The sequence below is a fragment of the Chaetodon auriga genome, chromosome 22 (assembly GCF_051107435.1).
Source record: "Chaetodon auriga isolate fChaAug3 chromosome 22, fChaAug3.hap1, whole genome shotgun sequence".
NCBI lineage: Eukaryota > Metazoa > Chordata > Actinopteri > Chaetodontiformes > Chaetodontidae > Chaetodon > Chaetodon auriga.
The window spans coordinates 5,127,665-5,149,366 of NC_135095.1; the positions used below are offsets into that span (position 1 = coordinate 5,127,665).

General features: G+C 43.5%; 1 protein-coding gene across 16 annotated transcripts in view; it reads left to right on the forward strand.

The window, feature by feature from the left end:
• The window catches only part of nav3 (neuron navigator 3), a 387,811-nt gene that overhangs the window by 269,216 nt on the left and 96,893 nt on the right, over positions 1-21,702 (forward strand). For all 16 annotated transcript variants that reach the window (XM_076721935.1, XM_076721938.1, XM_076721926.1 and 13 more), the window contains 2 exons: positions 11,514-11,586; positions 17,638-17,812. In XM_076721935.1, the coding sequence (XP_076578050.1) occupies positions 11,514-11,586; positions 17,638-17,812 (248 nt within the window). The remainder of the gene's footprint in view (positions 1-11,513; positions 11,587-17,637; positions 17,813-21,702) is intronic.

Below are 21,702 nucleotides of genomic sequence, written 5' to 3' on the forward strand. Positions count from 1 at the left end.
ATTAGGTTAGCAGGAAAACGGTCGAGTTGAAGATTAGGCAATGGCACTTGATGAAGAGTTAAAGGTTCACCAAAGTCATCAGGATTCATCCTGAAGGAGAAATGAATGTCTGTACCAAGTTTCATGACAGTCCATCTAATAGCTGTTGAGATATTCAGGACCAGACCGGTTGTGAAATGACTGATCGACTGCTGGCATGGCGACATTGTCAGTGACTTTGAATTTCTCAGCTTAACTGAACTTAACAAACCCATCTGAATCGGCAAAGTGATTAATCATTTCCACTTATGCTACAAAAGTCATACATGTTCAGTATCTTAGCCTTCAAAACACATTTGGACTGACTGCCTTTGAGGCCTAATCGAGCTGAGGGTTTCTTTGAGACTATAAAAGCTCACCAGTTTCATCTGGTCCCCATCTGTTGGCAGCCTGCACACCAGCCAGACAAGAGGACAAATGACACGAGCCACTCCGCAGTATCATCTTCACCAGGCTGACGCTTCATCATCAGCACATTTATCTCTGCTTCTAATTGATCGCGTTCCTGATTTGAGTCCCTGGCGCAGGTTCCTGCAAACCAACTGTCATCTGTGTGACACTGTTCCTCAGGTTGTTAATTTGAGTATACCAGCCCTGGCTGTCAGACGACTCACCTAATATGAGAGTCTGTTGGTCTGGAATTACACCGACAAATGATGATGGGAACTCTGGGCCTCTGAAACATCCCTGATGTCATTGTGCATGCCCAGCAATCTGCAGCAAGTGGTTTAAAGAGGACAGAGGCAGATGGCTAATTTCGACTGCTGAAACTATAGCTAACAGGGGGTGTAATTCATTCTCACTTCTTCTTTGAAGTCTGAATGCTTTGAAGGTAGAGAGGTGAGCTGACCAGAAGGTTTTAAGTTCAAATCCTTCATCAGATGGAAAATCTGACAGTAAAGGGGAGTGAAAAATATCCTTTTTGTCAAAGGCTGAGGCAGCACCAAAAAAATCTTTTTAAAGCAGATTTTAAGCCTTGAAAACTATCCAAAACATTCATTTAGCAAAAGGAAAGGAAATACAGTAAGTGTCATATCCACACACAGCAGCTGATTTCAGCAAAAGAGCTCTGACACTGCACACGACATGCCCGGTGCCTAACGGCAAACAGGGAAGGCTAGCAGCTAGCTGATGAACATAGAGGAGCATTTACTAGCTAAAAAGCCAGTTGCAAACAGCTAACCATGCTAGCAACAAATGTAAGCTGTGTAATTAGCTCTATTTTGACAGACATTTTGGGTCTTGGAACTTACTGATGATATGGACAGATAGCAAAAAAGGCGGGAGAAGTGAATAGGAGACGCCTGGATTTGTTTGTTTGTTTGTTTGTTTTTCTCATTTAGATGTCACCACCAGAAGTAACATAAGCTGTTCTCATTTTTACAGCCAGTCGTTGAAGAGAATGGCACGCTTGCTTGCTGGCTGAGAGATGCTGGAGCTTGTACTTCATAATTTGTGTGAATTCTACCCTGTATCGCACTCTGTGTAGGATTAATATAAGATAACTGGGAGCTTTTACAGAGGCCTCTGTGCATTTTGAGGTCTTGGACTGCACATTTTTTTTTGGCATTTTTTTGGCTTGATTTTCCATCTTCATATTTCAATTACATGCTGAAAGGACATTTTCAATGGCTGCATGTTATTTGAACCAACAGATGTTTGTCATGCTTTCAACACAGCATTCAGTCCAAGGTATCCGGTGTCAGGGCATTTCATTATTAGTGCAATAGGTGTTGAAAGGGGTACATGATGAATGTGTGATGCCCAAACTGGCATGTCTAAAACCAGGAGCCAGGACTTAGCGTGTGATCCAGTTTTGAATGTATGGCTGCTCAAGTGCCTCAGCAGCTGTTGTGCCAAAACTCCTCGCTGCTCTCCCACTGTGTGAACACCACTCCCTTCGTTCTCTGACTCTTGCAAAGCTTCTTCGGGGTCCATCTCCTTTTCTCTTTGTTCCTCTGCAGGCGCCAGTCTTTTTTACTGCAAGAGGTGTGTGTTCTGGTGTACAGGTTGACCCTCTCATATGTTAGCCAGTTGAGCAGCATGAACAGAGCACCCAGGGGCTCATTACAGGCTCACTTGTAGCTCAATTGGAAGCTTTTAATCACTCATTATAACTGAACGACATCGGCAGATGTTCTGTTAAGAGCGCAAAGAGCTGGCTTGTTAAAATGGGCGCAGTGATGGACTGGTAACCTTTGATCCAGCTCAGTTTGTTTAACTGCGACGCACCAGCTGCAGTCTCTCTGGGCTATTCTGAACCTTCTCTTGCAGTTTTGGGTGTAAAGTATAAATTAATTAATCTTTTCACAAATTACCTCTGTCCTTTGCACCTAAGACTTTGGCATATGCAAGGAAAAATGAATTCTCTTTCTTCTTCATCCCCTGCCACTCATGATAGCAACCCATCAGCAGGTTATTCACAACCAGGCCACCTCGGCTTGTGCCATTAACTTCCCTCTCCCGCCTCTATGCCCTCAGTAACCCCGACCCGCTTGGCATCCTCCTCAGCCACCCACAGCGTGACATGCCAAGTGTCATGGTGGCAGGCGGTCACGGAGCGTCACTCTGATTCCTCACTGCCTGAACAAAAAGAGGCTTGTAGTTTGCAATGCCTCATGAAGTGAAGACAACAGCTGTGGTTTGTGTGTTTTTAAAAAGTCAAAGCTCATGACTTTGGTTTAGATTTATTCTTAACACTCCTGAGCGGTGTTGACTCCTTTGAAAACTGTCAAAGCTTCAGTCCAGGAAGCCAGGAAGTACAAACAGAAGGCTCCTGTTGATCACCCCAGCTTTACATTAAACCAAAGGAACAAAGGAGGTAGAAGATCTCCTGGAAGTCCAGCTTTGTCTGGATACAGCACTAACACCCAGGACACACCGGCTCCCTCCGCCTGTGCATGACAGCTACCTCGCTGAGCTGCAGCAGCTCAGACACATCTGATGTCCACACACACAGTTTTGCTGCTGTCTTTCTACACCGAGCTTACCTTTGATAATGGCCATCAATAATGGTGATGATGGTGTGATTTTTGTTTACCCTCGTCCAGAGAGAGAGTAAGCACACGAGAAAAATCCTGTCCTTACCCTGATTTTTTAAATATCTGAGACGTAATCTACACATATAGACACTCAAACAGTAGTGAACGGTGTCATGTTACTGTTATGACGTCAGTATGACTGTTTTTCTTGAGAACTGCACACAAGCAGAAAAAAATAGGCGACACAACAAATCTCTGGATGACGCACTGCTTATGAGGGCTGTGTGGCTCCTCTAACCTCTTAACATGGGAAATGAAATGAAAAGCAGCTGTTTCAGCGATGCGCACGCACTGTTCAGGTAGGCAGTGTGTCCTGGGCATAACTCGTTGCTTTGTAAAAGCTGCTTTGATTCATCTCTTGCTGTGAGCAGAGGAATTCCTGAAACTGAGCGCACCTGATGTCGGTGAATATGGTGAATATTTGACATCTCAGGCTGAGAAACAGCCAGAAGCAGAGCTGGGGTGTGAAGTGATTTTGGTGTAGTGGCTGCACAATGGATCGCACCCTCCATGCTTTCATGTGATTTACCGTGACCCAAAAAGCATTGAACAGGCTTTTTTAGGTTCTAAATGGCCAAATTGTGTTTGTCCTTACTTAAATAACACAGGTTTTGTCCAGGTAAAATGGAGGAAACCATGGCGCCACATTACATGCTACTGGCAATACTATTCAGAGGCACAAAATACGGGAGAGGGGAATGAAAATTCATACAAACAGCTGCTGCACCTGATTTATCACTGCCGATTGACCATCGCAGCAGAGGAAACTGCATCTGACATTTAACATCTGGGAAAAGCTGCTGTAAAATCTACAGCACTGTTTTACCGGTCACCCACAGAGAGTGAGAGACCACAGCCAGAGACACTGAAAATGCTCAGTGACTGCAGTGGCCTGAAGACTAATGCAGCAGAAGTTACAATACAGTCGCTCTCTGCTCAGCAGTAAGACACCAGACAAAGGATTAATGTGACAATCTGTTATATATCACATGACTCTACCTACAGCACCCCCGCTTCGTTGTCCTGACTTCCAGTGGCTCAGAGCAAATTCAGTCAGTACGTTATGATTGAAGCAGCCAATAATCCTCATTGAATAAGCCGAATATATAACATTTTATGTGTGCGCTGCAAAAAGCTTTACCAGAAATCTCCCACCCCGACTTCTCATAACCCATTCCATCAGCTTTTTGTTGAGCCGACAACATCAGGCCATTTCACTAATGTTTCCTCACACACAGCCTCCCTCTTGTGGGATGAATGCACAATTGTAGCCCTCCAAAAGTGCCTCCTCTTCAACCAGCATTCCAAGTTCAGAAACAGAAAACCAGATATTATTAGTCTGCACAACATTTTTCAAAGCCCTAATGTGTACGTTAACATACAATACAAACACATACAGAAATGCTGTTGAAGGCTTTGTTTTTATCGAGGTTAGTAGCACCAAAAAGTGGAGGTATTTCGCACCTTGGGTCCGAGCTGGTCAGCAGGTTATGCAAACAGATGCCTTAAGAGTCAGCAGCTTACCCTCTCTGACCCTTTTGGGAGAAACGGCCTCACAGGGAAGTGACAGCCGAATTTGTCGGCTGTCAACAGAAACGCTCTCCATCACGTTAGGGCTGTTTCCCCATGCAGAACATGACTGGAACAGCGCATACGTGACAAGAGGCAGAAGACAGCCAAGTCATGCTGGAGCTTAATAGCCATCAAGAAATGCTTATCGTGGCCCTTTCATCCTCCTCTGCTGCTTTCTTTAATTTACTCTGGGATAAAGATTGATAATAACGCCCCTTGCAAAGTCACCAACTGAGACGAGGTTCTCGCTGCACCTCAGCCTCTTTTTCCAAGTTTTCCCGTTGTGTGATATTTTACCTTAAAGGGACCGATTTTACCAGGACAAGACGACACGGTCTGTAAAAATAGTTATATCCTGTCTTCTGTGGCCGAGTTTGAAGGACTTGGGCGCTTGCCAGGCTGGCAGGGTATAATGAATGTGTGCACGATGGGAAATGTAGGATTTTGCTATTTTTTGAGACGCCATCATCAACAGAAGCGATAACGAGATGTGACTCGAGCGTGAAAAGGGATGTTAAGTGATTAACCCACAGATGAATGAGGTGACTTGTTAGTCTTTGTCAGCCATGAAACATCTTTGTCTCTCTCTCTCTGTAACTCATCCACACACGTGGACACACACACACACACACACACACACACACACACACACACACACACATGCTCTGTCTGTGCTGCAGATGCACAAAGCCACATGGAGGCCTTCCAAGTTATTTGATGCTGTAAACATTTGAAATTGAACCACCATATATAATTGACACATCCATGGATAGAGGATTGTGTTGCCACGCAGATCCTGTTGCTGATACATTCGTGTTTATATGCTGACTGAGCTCGCGCACCAGTTTCCGAAGGTACTAGAAATGTCACAGCCAGTGAAATTCTTCTGGAGAATGATTGTTTTATTTACATGAATATGAGGCACGATGTGATAAAAATCAGCTCGGAGCTTGTTTGGTCTCTGAAGCCTCAGCTACTTGAATTGAGTGATTTTAGTTTGGTTTTCTTGTGTTAGAGCAAGTTTTATGGTTTACAGTTTCATAACATTTAGGCTGCTATGAATACAAACACCGACTTTGTGAGCCTGAGTTGGCCAGCTCAGTCTGGATGCAGGAGGTTCAGTGTGAGGTTTGCAACTGAGGGTGCTTGTGAAAATGAGCAATAACCTTTTTCAAAGATTTTAGGAAAGACGTATCCTCAGCTATCAGCCAAGATTTCAGTCAGGGCTAGGGATTATGGAGGCTGCCATCGTGATCAATACTGCATAAAACATTTCTTCAGCCGAGAAAAAGTTTCTTTACTTTGGATTTTGACATGATGAGTGATGATCCCTGGATTATGAGACAGGATCCTTTAACCCAGCCTCCCCTCTGCCCATCAGCTGCTCTAAAGCTCTGTCCCATTTGATCCGTTTTGATTCATCGTCTGTCAGCAGCTGTCTGCGTTGGACGCGCTGAGAGTGATAGGGCAGGGTGAAGAGGAATCAATGGAGTGTTTTTGACGAGACCAGTGGAAGCACCGGTGTCAGACCCCCAGTCTGAAGAAATGGGTTGATGGAGAGGTGAAAGACAACGAGAGGAGTGGCTGGCTTCAGATTCTAACAGTGTAGTGAACAACTCTAAGCCGCCATGTCCTTCTGCTCTTTGCTATTCATGGGAAGAGATACACAAATACTTCTCTCCTGTTTTCAAAACCTTTGGGATGCAACTCAACAGCAGAGGGATTTGGCTTTGTCTGCATGTAGATGTTTGGCTTTCAAAGCGGCTCAGCTCAACGGCAATGATTAATATAGTACAGTATATACCGGCTATAAAAAACATCCCAGATATGTGTTGCCTCGGCATGAGTGATGAGCTCTGCTTCATTAGGTTTCAAGCGCCAAGAGGAATTAATGGGTGCAAGAAGTGTGTATTTATCTGCTCAACATTCTGCCATGTGCACTGAATGGAAAAAAAGTTGGTGAGGCAAAACTCATTTTTGTTAGCTTTAGCTGGTATTGATTCTGATCTGCCGGGAGAGAGGCTTAAAACGATGACACAGTGGTTCGTATGTAAAGGATTTTGATGTGATTTATTTGGATTCCCCTGACTCATCGCCGGACTTTGATTTCTGCCTTAAGCAAAAAAAAGAAGTCTAAAGAGATGCTACCGAAGCCAGTCAGCTCTTCGCTGGTCTGGATTCCTTGGGGAACACACATAACCCGCGGCCTGGAATGACTGTCCTTGACCCCGCTGGTGATTCAGGTTCCAACCACCAGGACTAGGTTTGAGCACAGTGTGCGTGTGGGTGTAAAATATATTAATAAACATGGACAGCATTCAGAAAACAATTACTCCTCTGAAAAGAAAAGCAATTGGAAAGAAAAACTCTCAGTCATCTGCATCAGCCCAAGACTTACTCACAAAATAGCTCTGTTTGTGAAGCTTGAGTCATCTGTGTTTTTGAAATATCGACTTAGGGATTTAAGGTGGCATGTATTTTCCAGTGGATATGTAGCATTTTGGGGTAAAACCCTTCAATTATTGAGTTGCGTTCGTGTGCTGTAAAGCGCTAACGCCTGGTTTTCCAGTCCTGTCTTGAAGGAGGTTGTTTTCTGTCCTGTAGGAAGTGCTAATTAAGGTGTTGGCCCATTTGTACTTGACAGTTGCAACTAAGGAGTAACACTTTCCTATTCCAGCCATCATACAACAGTCACTTGATGCCTTTTGAGAGGCCCAAAGTGCCCCAGCACACTTTTCACAGGCAAGGAGGCACATGAGGAAATTAAGCTTCAAACATGCAGATGTAGCCAGTGTCTCATTTTGTGTCTCACCAAGTCTCACTTTTTACCAGTTGTGGAAAGAGTATCATAATACACGGAAGAAGTGCTGTAACTTTGCTGTAGAGATTTACCCAAATCTTCCCACAAGTAAAGTGAAAAATCACATTTTCCCAAAGAACGCTATTACATGTGATGTGTTTCCATGCAGTTTTAAAGTACAAAAGGACAGTAGGGTTTAAACGGAAAGCAGAAAATGTTAAAAGAACGACAGCTAACCAGTTTACAGCTGCTCAGCCTCTTACGTATTCCTGTTGTTATTTCCTCAAAAAAGTGGGATACAAAACAAACTTACAGGTAAATGTGGGATTTCTTGTTAAAACGCTAACAAAGCTATACATCTACAAGAAAGGTGAAGGATCACCAGTGATTTTACATTTTTAGCCACTAAAATGTCAGTAAAAACATATATACTTAAATCATGGTCTGATTTTAGATTTTTCCTTATGTTTCAGGCAGAAATTGGCTTCTATTCAGTTCTCCATGGTAAAAAAAAATCAATCAATCACTCAATGAACAGACTCAGATAGTTTTTAGTTTGGTAATTATTGAAAACTTGAAATAGAAGAAAAAACATTCAAAAATCAACATCTGCATAGCGTGCATTTGATATTTGTCGGCAAAAATAGAACTGAAGCAGGTACAACTTGCAACAACACCGCTATGGCACTGCTAACCCAAAGAAGGTTCATTCTTGACCTTGGAAATCGCAGCAATCTCATCACACGACCCTCTTACGTGGTGTTTCTGAAGCTTTTCGACGACTCTCCCTTCCCCTTGCTTAAAGCACTCTTGCTATCTCCTCATTGATTTTCGGGAAGTGGAAGACGCGTTGAATTAGCGCGTCTGCAGGCCTCGTGTCACCCAGCCATTGTAAAAGCTCCTCTCTGCACGGCTGCCTGTGTCAGTTGGAACGTGATATTTTGATTTGTACTGTGGCTCTGTAAATGAAACATAGCTTAATTGAAACTGATTATCACAGAAACTTAACAGCTCACCCTCATTATTCTTCCAGGCTTTTGCGGCAAGTTTCTTACCCGCAGTATGTGTTGCACATGTGCCCTCCTGTCACTCCTCAAAACGCGCTCCCTTTTTCCTGCTCTAAGTACTCCATGATTGGGCGAAGTGAGCCTCATCAAAATGCCCCTTTCCAAATTGCTTTTAATGGCTCATGCGGCTCTGTCTGATGCCAGCCTGCGTCGGAAAAATAAATGATGTCGGTTTCTTGAGAAGCTGTTACAGGATGCCACAAAGCCAAACCGCCCACCAAACTAGCAGTTAAACATCGCCAGAACCCTGCGGAACATTAGTGCCCCAGCCGTCATCAACGCCTTCAATCATTATTCCGCTTGTTTACGTCATTTTAGAGTTAAGGCTGACTAAAAACAAACAGCGGCTTGGGCGAAAAGCCTCAGAAATTCTGGCTGGAGTGTCACTTGAAGACAGGAAGAAGGTACGGGTCTGTGTCTGTGATGCCCGTCCTTTAAAAAGCATTTAAAGGCTCAAATCTGTCCAACTAAAGAGATTTACTGCGTGTTTATGAGTTCACTCCTTTTTGTCTTTATCAGCTATTAAACCAGCCTTCAAACACACACACAAGCACACACACGCTGCCTGTGGAGCAGATGCAAGGCCTCCCAAGCTTTTTGCTGTAAATACTTGAAACTGAATGAGCCTAACTGAGTTGTCCCTTGATGAAAAAAATGGCGGTTATCATGCAAATATGGCTGATTACGCATCATCCGTTCCTATAGGCTGTTTATTTTGGAGAACCGCTACATCCCACATCGTCCTTGTGGTCAGTCCAATTAAGACTAAAGGAGTAAGCGTTCCCAAACGCTGCTCAGCACATGTCGCTCCACACACAAACTTCTGAGAGTTTGTGTGGGATAATCAAACAGCCCAGCACCGGGCAGACATGTGTGCGTGCAGCATGCTTGAAGAAAAGGTAGAAGCCCACATGTGAGGGCGCCCGCTGCAGGAATGTGTGTGTGCAATGGGAAGTGGGAGGATGTGAGTTGTATCAGGCAGATGGAGAAGCTCTGTGTGTGACTGCTTGTCCCACAGGACTCCCTGTTGATACAGCCAGTGTAAACATATCAGTCTGTGGAGAGAAAGTGACAGGGAAGGAAGTGCTCTCCTTCAACAACTGCTGGTGCTGAGAGGGAGCGTGTGTAGTCAGATATCCTTCCCCATAAATCGGTTAGAAAAACTAGTTAAATTGTCTTCAAATTCTCATCGGTCAGTGTCCTTATCAATGAAGGGAGCCGCTCGAGCAGCCATTTCTGCACTGGAAAGCTATGCTGTCACCTGCTCGAGTTCTCCAAATTACGTTGCAAAATATGCCGTTTGTCGGTGCCCTGCAGAAGGAGAAGCCTTCTGTGATGTGACACTACCATCAGCAGGACAGCATCATTTGTTTGTGCTTTTCAAAACTGTTAAATGAAAAATAAAGTAGTTTTACAGTGTGACGATGCTCTGGTTCAGGTTTGGTTTGGCACAAAAGAGATTATGGTTTGGGTTGAAACACACGCAACATGGTGGCAATGATTAACAGAATAAGAAAAGTAAGCACGCTGTCTGGCTTTACTGTAAACAGACGTTGTTTTTCAAAAGCTCCGCCTCCACCCCAGCATCCACCTGTAGGCTCTGACTCAACCTTTCCCTGGGAGGAGAGTTTGTATTGTCCCAGCAAGGTCAGAGCCAAACATCATTGCTGCTGGGTGGTAGAAATCTCAAGGCAACAGCTATTCAAATCTTGACAGTCTGCATGGTGAGATGGCACGCGTGGGAGTTAACTACATCAACTACTGAACAGACGTTTTTACTGAAAGGACGTGCATGTCATTTCTCCCACATTTCTCATGTTGAACAGGAGAAAATTGTGTCAAATTATTTGTCATCATAGTAAAATAGTGAAGTGAAAATTGCTTTTAATTGATTTGTATCCTGATATAGTGCAAACGTGAAACAAATAGTTTGTGATTTCAATGAGAAAGTCGGTTACATTGAAGCTTGTTACAACTACAAGAAGAGGAGAAAAAAATGCAACGTAAATGCCCATGTTCTCCAGTGTTCTGTACATTAAGAGGGGGCTAAATCTCTCAGCTGAATATATCACAGAAATACACATTATTAAGACATGGAGGACAATATATTTAAGCTCAGTGGGAGTAAGAGAAGAATCAGCAAGCGCCAAATGGCTTGTGTGCAGATATGACTCATTATTCTTGTTCTACAAAGTCTCCCTCTCGCTAATAAAGAGATACAGGGACAATGAGCGAGAGAGCATTAAAAAGAAAGGGGGGGGGGGGGCTTGAGAGAGCTGAAGGGAGTCACAGCTCATGAATCATCATTGCCTGCTGGACGTCAGACTGACTGCCCGGCCTGCCCTTTGTGTGGCCTTGGCACACTGCGCTGAATCAGAGCGCTCCGACCTTTGACTTCATCATAGCAGACCTCCTGAGGGCCGTTGGCGGCTAGCCACCATGCTAATGCAGCCACCCGTTAGCCGCTGTCAAGGAATGCAAAAATCCCCCTAATAACTGCAACCTCAGTGTGCCTTTGTGAAACTGATACCAGTTTGCAGGGGTGACAGTTGTTGCTCTGCTGTGAAAGGGCCTCACTGACCCACGCACACTGTTTATGTGCAAATGTGCGTGTGTGTACATTGTTTCCCCCGTGTGTTTGTTTCTGTCTGTGTGGATGTGAATTCGCTGTATATTTATCTCTGGTGTCTGCATGTAGCCATTGCTGCCAATGTGGATGTATATGGCGTGTGTGAGACATGCTGAGGCAGGCTGCACCCCACGCTGTGTAGGTGGAGATACACTGCGGTCAGTATGTCACGCAGACGGGTGCCAGGGTCGAGTGGGGGTCGGATAATGACCACACAATGATGTGCTTTATGCCCAATAACGCTGATCGTCCTCGTCCTCCGAGCCCTCTGGCCTGAGACATTTAGGCTCATAGAATGTTAAGTATTGTCACATTCATGCGCTTCGTCTGTCCTTTGTGCTGAATGTCTGCCGTCTTCTCCGCAGATCGAGAATGTGGACGCCTGCCTCAGTTTCCTGGATGCCAGAGGAGTGAATGTACAAGGGCTCTCAGCAGAAGGTAAGAAGAATCAACAATACTCAGTTCAAGACCCGATTAAACTCTTAATTGAGTCAGTGGAGCAGGAGAAGAGGGATCTCCCTGTTGTATTTCTAATCTCTAGACCTGGAAAATTCATTTGGCTCCAGCACCACCCAGCCCTCTGTGAGTAGCTTTCCATTTCTTCACAGCACCAAATATCCTCAGAAAAACTGGTTAAAACCTATTTCCAAGACATGCTATTATACTTCACAGTAATAGAATTTACCACATTGGTACCATGGCAGTGTGCGCAGTTTCTCCATCTCAAGCTTTCACTATGGCAGTGTAGGCAATCATTAGGGCATCAAAGGGGATTGTGGGGGGATAAAAACTCCAGAGGGGGATTCGCCCTCCGACCATCAGGGCATACAGTACATGGCTTCTATGACAGGCATTACTACAGCAGTGCTCTGTGCTGAATGACTGCTGGCCAAATTAAATGATAAGCTAAAATTGTCTCACAAGGCCGGGGCTGAAATTGCAGTTCTGTTCCTGTGTCTCATGATCTGAGGTTTTACATTTGATATTTCCTCAACTGCAGTCACATTTTTTTCACTGCATGCATTGAGCTTCTGTGAAGTCTTAAGGAAACACCATATGTAGTGTATATACCCCATTACTGTGACCCACATGACACCTGCGGCACACACCTGACATGCCATACATTCAGAGGTGTTCTATGCACAGTAGCTAGCATGTCAATCTGGCTAGCAAATGGTCGCTGTCCTGTGAAAACCATGCACGCAAATCAGTTTTAAATGGTTTATTTAGCTTAGAAGTAGTACAAGTAAGAATAAATAGGACAGTTTTCACTTAGTCCCTCAGTTAATCTGGAAAATTCACTGAAGTTGGACATGCATTATTTTCATTGGACACAGGCAAAATGTGAAAGAACTGTTGCATTTCTGGAATGTTACCATGTGTCAGCCCTGAGAAGTAGAGATCTCTTGATGCTGCCAGTGTGCAGCAGGATTACATAGAAAACAGCCATGGATGTTCTGACACATATTGTGTATTTCTATAGAGTCCCATACCTCCAGGCATGTCTTAATTATTCCAGCAGAAAATGTCTCCAGCTGTTATTTAGGACCCATGTTTGCCCAGACCCCATGTTGTTTCTGCTCCCCTTTAAACATTAAAGAGGTGAGTGCGCCCTTGACCTCTCCAGCAGCAGAAATAGTCTGACAGCCTGACACACTGACCGACAGCTCTAAATTCTGTGCCCCCCTCCACTGCAGCACTAAAAACAGCAAAGTGACTCACCGGGCCTGGAATTTCAAAGTGGGTCTGTAAATATATGGGCTATTGGGTTACTCTGCCCATCACTGTTGCTGCTGCATTTCATCACTTCCTTCAGTCTAACTCTCTCTCTACTTCACTCTCTGCCTTTGTCAGTCTTATTCTGAAGACTTACTCTGCATGTGCTGTGTGTTTGTTCAAATTAGATGGCCATGTCTACCCTCTCATGTCTAATTGAATCCGCCCAGGAATCTCCAGATTCTATTGGCTGACATGTGTCGTCTTTATTATCTTTTTACAAGGTGTGGGAATACAATAAAGTGGAATGTTTGATGCGCACACAGATGCAGGGTCTTTTTTTTTCCTGAGAGAGTCTACTTATTGTAATAACCTCTCCAGCAGTCCCCTCGCATCTCTCTGGTGGGAGGTTGTAAACCAAAGTTCCGGAAAAACTCATCTTGTTGAGGAATTATGGTTCCCCCTCAGACATTTATAGGCCATAATGAAAACTCAACTCAAAGCATGTTTTTCAATGCAAGAAAAGAAAATAATGCTGCAGACACATATGATAGTGGACTGGACACATTTGTACCAAAGGGCTTGTATTAAGAAACTACTGACCTTCAATAACTAATGTTGAGCTACTTGTCAGATCAGAGGACATGTTGGACTTTGAGTGAAAAGCAGGGTGTCATATACTTTTAACCATATTTTTTTTTTACCATATTTTAAACCATACATCCCAACAACTGTACAACGGACTGCAATGACTCCAATTGACCTCAATGATCCGCTGACTTTTCATCTACCACTATACCAGAAGGTCAAAGTTTTCACTTATCCAGGGACATACCTCAATATCTACTGGATCAATTGACCGAAAATTTGCCACAGACATACATGTTCCCGTTATGTTGCGGTGATCCCTTCCTTAACATTGCATCCAGTGCCACCAACAACATGTTAGTATTGTCAATGTGAACGCGTGTTTAGCTCCAAGCACTGCTCTGCACAAGAGCCATTACTATGGTTGTAGACTCTTAGTGCTAAAAAGCTCCACCTACTCAAACTTAAACTCACACTTGACCCTTTAGTACAAAAATGCCATTGAGTCCAACAACAAGAAAGGTTTTACTGCTTGAAATGTGATAATTATCCACAGGAAGGTCTGTCTACCGGCCCCAGCTTTAAAAAATAGGTGTAAAGCTCCAAAACACACATTTCCTGCAGTTGATAATGGCTTACAGTGAGGGGTCCATACAACAGGTCATTAAAGCCTCCTTCCACTGCAGGGTCTCTGCAGCTGAGCAGCCTACAGTATGACCTGCTCACCGCAATAAAGTCCCTCATGCTTGATCTCTGTGGGTGCCAATGTTTTTAAAATAGGTCTGATTTCATTAGTCCACTTTAACACTCGTCTGTGCTCGGTCATCAAGGGGTATACCCTTGTTCTCTGGCCAGAAGGTGAGGCCTAGGGCGAGGGTAAGACTTTAAGTTAAAGTTTAAGTGTATTGCCTATCCTTTCTGGCTGCAATAAAAATGGCTGACTGTGTGAAAACAAAACATAACTGTGGAACAATAGTTATTTGAAAAATTAATTGGGAATGGAATTAATTAAAACCAAACTTCCACAAAGAAGCCGAGGGCAACAGTGGAAGCAAAGACATAACCAGCTGTGGAGTTTTAAAGGGGACCCTCATTGGACATGTATTGTCTGGGGATTAAACTGAAGAAAGGTTGATGAAGTAGGTAAAGACAGAATATATTGTCCTTAAACGCTCACACAGTATTTGTCTTCTTCTGTGTATTACCCAGCCTGACTCGAACCTCTCCTTCACCTCCTCCAAAGTCCTCTGTGACTCATGAACTAACCTCTCCAAATAAGAAAGAAAGAAAAAAACAGAAAGAATGAAACCATGTCAACCACTTAAAAGGCCTCCAGAAGCAAAGGCACATTTTCATTGAGCATGAGCCAAGCACAAACACTAAGCCTCTACACCGCTCCACAGCAGCAAGAGCCTTCTGCTTTCAGTGGATTAGAAGGCAGTGTATTGCTAACAGAATGTCTAATGGGAGCTTTCCCAATGTCCTATTGCTGCCTCCAGCAATCCTTGTCTCTCTCACAACTTCTCCCAAAACTCTCAGTAACTTGAAAATGGTGCAACAAGGGAGCAAAAGCTGACGCCTTCCGAGAGTTTTACAATAAGATTTCTGCAGACAATTGATGGTCAAGCATAAAATATCCGAAGTGCTCATATCTCTCCTACATCGTTTTGGCATTAAAAGTCAGTTAGATGCTTTGTCAGTGTTGCCACTAACAGTGCTTGAGGTTTGGGTAGAAAGTCACTTTTTGCTGGGCAGTAGCAGCATCTGACAGTCCTTTTTCATGCATGTATATATCCTACTTTACAAGCACAGACAATTCTTTTATAAACTCCATACAGCAGCACAATTCTTACAAGATACTGCAGCAGTTGGCTGAGAACAGCCCTGTCTCCTAAAAGAGATGATCTTTATCAAACCTTAGCCATGTGCCTCAGTTGCCTAACCACATATTAGGGCATGGAATATGATCTCAGGTCTTAGGTGTCTCCAGTCTCATTCTGTGCATTTTACACTAAAGACTTCTAACAAGACAACATAGAGTAAGATTAAAAAAATGACATTGCAGTGTAGGAAAGTATTGGTGAAAAAAGACAAAGATATAAATATACATACTGAATTAAATACTGAAGAAATATCAAAGACAGACCATGTACATGAATAATAATCATTTTTAAACCAAGTTCCAGGAAGGAGACCATCCTCTAATCACTGCACCTTTAGTTCAAGATCCTTCATGTACAAGTCATGGCTGGAAAAGACATACTTGCCCTCATTAACACCCTGTTTCTCCCAGTCTTTGTACAGTACGTCCAATTTTTCCATGCTACAACACTCCCTAGCCCAAGATTCGCTGTGCACTAATTTACTCAAAAACATAAAGGTCCTGTTGAATTTTGTAGTATTCAAGCTCAACATGGAAATCATGAAGAAACTAGATGTTGGGCTATCAAGACAAGGCTTTTGTGGGACATAATGTTGAACAACAACAATGACACCGCAAAAAGCAGTGATCCTGGATCTCTGGCTCATGGACAGTTGCCGAATTGTCCAGCTGGTAATGCAGCCTTGGTGCAAGCCCACACCTTGGTAAAGTTTCCTTGAGTAAGGCATAAAATAGTCCAATGGGCCTTTCTATAGCTGCCCCTGACCTTGTTGATGAAGTTTTATTCTTCCTCGTGTGCTCATCATTATCAGTTCCATTACTTTTACCAGTTGCCACAAGTTTGAGCGCACAATCGCTCTTTGGTTGGCTGAATCTGCAACATTGTTTCTCCCTAAAGCACAGAAAACGCTGCTGTTCAGATTCTCTCTAAGGCCCAGTATAAATTACCACCTCTGGGTGTTAGAAAATGGAAAACACCCCCACGAGATTAATCTTCTCCAGCTTTCACAGTCTCCAAACATCATAGCCATGGATGGCTGGGGAGAGTGTTTGAGCCTCACCAGATTGAAAAATGGAGTAAAAAGCCCTGCGTCAGCCACTGCCATCCTTTCTGTGCGTCTGTGTGCCAGCTCTCACTGAGGGTTTGATATGAAAAGTCCATTTCACAAATGGGTGCGTTAGCCACAGTGATCAATTCTTCCTCCTCTGTGGCTGCAGAATCTCCTCTCGGCCGTGTGTGAAAGGAGCCTGTGAGAGATGCATTTGTTTAAGTTTTGTCCGAGGTGAACTCAGAAACTGTTGAGGATGAGATTAGCACTCCAGACAAAGTTACTCATTGATTAGGAGCTGTCCTGCTGTTGCCAACTCAGCAAGGTAACTTTATCTGCAGGGCTGCAGTTTCTTGCAGATCTAATACTCAAAGCAGGAATAGAATCTGTTTGATTGCCACACATTTCTCGTACAGATCCCTTTAAATAATTTCACCATGTTCAATACACAGAAATGTATCACTTCCGCCACAACTGTACCAACAGCACCTGAAAATACACCATCAGTTCCTCATTTCATGGCGAAAGCAGAACTGTAATTGAAGTTCCTGTATTATTTTTGGCTGTTTGGCCTCAGACTAACCCTCACACCAGACTTCTGCCAGTTAAACACCAGTCCAGAAGTTCCCATGCTGAGCTTCACTCCTAAATGAAGCAGCTGTGTGTTAGCTCATGTATGTGAGCAGATGATTTAGTCTGGATCTGTGACAACTGCTTCTTCTTGTGAGCGGAGGACTATATTATTCCTATACAGAGTAAGTGTTACTTCATGCTGAATACAATTAAGTGGCTCTTAAATGGGAAATGCTGTGACTCTGCACATTATATACTGTATATCAATATCTACTCCAGTTAAAGCCAGTGTATAATTACACTTATTAAACTCTTATGCTTGCTGTACAACAGCTGCATTTGAATTCTATCCTCAAGTGTGGGGTTTTTTTTGTTTTTTTTTTTTGTTTTTTTAAGTCACCATATGTTCACTTTACAGTGTTTGAAAGATACAATAAATGATCTGGAAAATATTCAGATTTATCCTCACAGGGCACTGCAGTGGTTCTAAACAAATGAAAAATAAAAGTGCACTATTTTCGCTTGCAAAACTGACTTTATTCCCAGAAAATGTATTCATTCAACTCCAGGGTGGAGCTACATTTCATCATACACAGCAGTAATATATGGATGCATCCTGAATTCACATGATGGTGGGATAGCACCACAGCATCACATTTTCCTTCTGTTTTGTCCCTCCAGAGATCAGGAATGGCAACCTAAAGAGCATCCTGGGCCTCTTTTTCATACTGTCCCGCTACAAGCAGCAGCAGCAGCAACAGCAGCAGTATTATCAGTCCCTGGTGGAGCTCAGCCAGCAGACCAGCAGCACCACACCGTCCGCCAGCAGCCTCAAGACACAAGAGATGCAGTCCAGGTACGTTGCACACCACATCGTTGTATTTCAGTAGTTTGATTTTGGTTTGGGTTTCATTTGTGGCGGAGGTAGCCTCGAGGTCACAGAAGCAAGCTAATGTCACTGGTTTGAATTAGCGGACCAATTATTTTTTTAGGATCCGCGCTGGAATAGAGGTCGGCTGATTTATTGCTTTTGGATGCTTAATTAGGTCCAGTTAGAGCTTTTGTAAACAGGAATTTGATGGATATGACCGCCTCTCAGTGGTGTTGAAAATGAATAACAGCCTTCACGGAAAATGTTTCTCATTAGGGCTTTTGCTGCATCAGCTCCATAAGGAAGTTTTGACAGGGAAGAGTCAAACTGGCTGACTACAGAGGGGAGCAGTTACGTTAGATTTACATTTTTAATGGAGTCTTAGTCTTCAATTGTGTGGAAAAGATGCTTTTTCACTTTCTGCTTGAGGGACAAGACAGAAGACTGATACCACCCTCTCTTGATTGCCTTAATTGCCTCAAGTGATGTCACTCGAGTCAGCATCGGTTAGGTCTGAAAAGAAGTTATCTTACTAGACCTCTGTAGCTCTTTGCTCATCTCTGATTGAGGCTAATGGATTGTGGTCACATTAGTCGCTACCAGCATAACGCACCCATTATCTCCAACTGAACTGTCTGCAGTTGAGTTGCATTGTGGGTAATGCACATTAGGTGCTAGGTTTTGACAAAGAAAAAAAAAGACTGTATCTCTAGTTCTCAATTGATTTGAATCCCTTTGTTAAACCGTCTGTTTAGTAGTTGTAGGTTTACAATATAGAGGTTTGTGTTTATTTACAAAGTGCTGTACAATATGAAGACGTGCATTATACAGCAGAACTGCTGGCGTACAGGCAGCTCAACAGTAAAAGGCAATAAAAGCATGTGTGTGATGTAAATAGACAGAGCAGGCCTTAGAAGAGCATCTAAAGGAAGGCCTGAAATGCCACACATGAGCAGCATTCCCCCTGACCAGATCAAGTTACTGCACGGCTGCTCTGTTTGGCAGTGCTGTGCGTGTGTGTGTATGTGTGTGATTCTGTGGCAATGTATGTGCGTAAAGAGCAGTCAGTCTCAGCACTCAGGAGAAGGATATGTAAGTAAGATGATATTGCCGAGCGCTTTAGCGTCACTCTGTTTGGACGAATTAGGAGTTGGTAGCGATATGGTCAGCGTATCGTGTGTGTGTGTGTGTGCGTGTGTGTGTGTGTGTGTGTGTGTGTGTGTGTGTGTGTGGTGGGGTTATTAGGGGCACAGCTGCCTCCCATTCCCACACTCCTGCCTCCCTCCACAACAGGTGGAGAACGCTCTCATACACATACACACCAAACAATGAAGCTCGAAGCACACGGCTGCATCAGTCCAGCCTGGCAAGTGTGCCAAACCAACACACACACACAAAGCCAATAGAGCCATTCCAGAAGTGGCACTTTTCACCATCAGGAAGTACAAAGAAGTGTGTGAAGACAAGTTGGTTGATAGATGTTTGAGGTTTCTTCACCGAAAAGAAGGAGAACATCTAAATTCACGGTGAAGGCGAAACTATCTCTGTGAAGTGCCTCAGTTAATTTCCAAATAGACCCTCTGCCCTCACTGTCCACGGCCCCACTAATGTCTCACTCCCCTGGGCTGATAAGTTAATCACGTCTGAATGCTGAAGGCCACGGTGGAGGTCAGAGGATCGCACCATGTCTGTCAGTGATAAAGTAAGCCATTAATCTGGGAGTTATTGGGGCTGTCCGGGCTACTCAACCTCTCTCTGTGGCTCAAGGAAGTCCGGAAAAGTGTGGAGAATGAATTTGATCATTTCAGGGAAAGGAGGAAAAAAAATGCTGCTCGTATGTTCTATGTGTGAAGAACAATCTGGAGGTATAGAGTGATTTGGCGTAGTTGACAATGATAAGCCATTGTCTATATATATCACTTGAAGTGGGAAAAGTGTGACTTGTTATGAACTGAGTGTGCGAGTCCAACGCCAGATGAGGATGATTTCCGACTACATGTTGCAGTTGAACCAAATTCCGCTGAGTGTTGCATCCCATGCTTCAACATGTGTTGCCAGCAGAATGGAGGAAAACAACATCAAACAACTTTTTTTTAAATGAAGTTAATACTGCTGTACTTCTTGTATTTATAAAGGAAGAATTCACCCTAAAACCTTCTGATTCTGAAATGCATTTACCTCCTCAATGCAGCCGACTCGCTGACAGGTCAGTTGTTATGAACTCACACTGTGCAGTCAAATATCATTTAAACCCGCCGACATCACAGCGTTTCCAAATGAGACCATCAAAACATGTCAGGCTGATACTTGGGGAAATGTGCTTAAGAGGCCACACAAGACATCTAGAATATTTCAGTTTGATGGACTGATAAAAACATGTGATCTCAGCTTTGGCTCACTTAGTGTAAAGATTATATAGCTTTAAAGAGATGCTGGAGCAAGCTGATGCAGAATATATATGATACTGTCAGATATTGTGGAAGGAAGGATGATTTTTTCCAACCTTATAGTGATGAAGAGCAAATGAAAAGGGGAAATCTGCCTGCATTTACCGTCCCACCTAGAATCTGTAGATTTGAGTTTATTTGAGGAATCCACTGTATGTAAAGTGGCCTGTAACCACTGCTCGAAGTGATGATAGTCAGTTGTGTAAGTTTGCTTTCTCTGCACTTTTCATATTGCAGCATGTCAACTTGAAACGATATTAAAGATTTGTAATGTTCTTTGTTTGAGGCGTCATGCCCGGCTGGTATGCAGGCTGCTTTTCCCTTTCACCCATCTTTGGGAACGCTGAAATGTAATTAAATGTATTCATAAAAAAAAAAAAAAAAAAAAAAAAAATCTTTCCCGAATCTAATTTTCCACAGTGATGAATTTCTGCAAGCTCTAGCCGACCCTGAAGATTTAGCATGTCTGAGTAACTTCATAAAATAAAAGATAAGCCAGAAGAATGGATGTTTTAAATTAAAAATGTTAAGCTTTTTAAATTATCAAATTATCTGTCTCACAGATTAACACAGACACACACGCTCGCTCACGCTCACACATTTGCTCTGTTGCACATCTACAGTGGTATGGGGAGCTTTCTATAGACAGCACCTGCTGGCCTAGCTGGTGTCTCTGGGGCGAGGGATGAGATGTGTGCGTGTCTGAGAGTGTGCGTGTGAGAGTGTGTGTGTGTCTGAGGGAAACTCCCCATTGGACATATCACGACAGCACGGAGCCACGGGAGGTTTTCAGTGCTCTAGAAGGCAGGGGGGTCTGGGTCTGGCAGGGCATAGCAAACCCTCCCTCTTTAACTCACCATGTCCCGGGGCGAACAAGTTGACCCCCTGGTCTGGCGCTCCTCACGCCTGCCTACCGCCGTGTCTCGCGACAGGAAGAGCCGTTTGCCTTACGGGAGAGCCAACAGCCTGGCCAAGCCCGACTCGTCTCCTAGGTACAGTTGTAGCTTGTGCAGTGTGTGTGGTAACATCAAGGCAACAGTCTGAATCTTTCTGGAGAGTACATGGTGATAGGAGGAGGATGGATTAGTGTCAGTGGCATCATGAACTGGTAAATGGTTTGGTTCTGCTTGTCCTGTTTCTAAATCTAGGCTGTCATACATAACGACTTTGCGGTCTTTATTTTAGGTTGTTAATACATAGATATGATATAATTCATTTTTGATCTCTGTTAGGGGATACTGTCAGTGAGAAGTAGTGCTTGAAGTCATTAATTAGTCTTGCAAACAGCTTGTTTGATAAGTGGAGTACTACATATTAAAAGGCCAATTTTATGCTGCATGTGTTTTGAACTAATTATCTATGTTTGCTTCATCACCATGAGCAAGTGTTTGTATGTTTAGTTCAATGACAGTCTGCCTGATACATTTT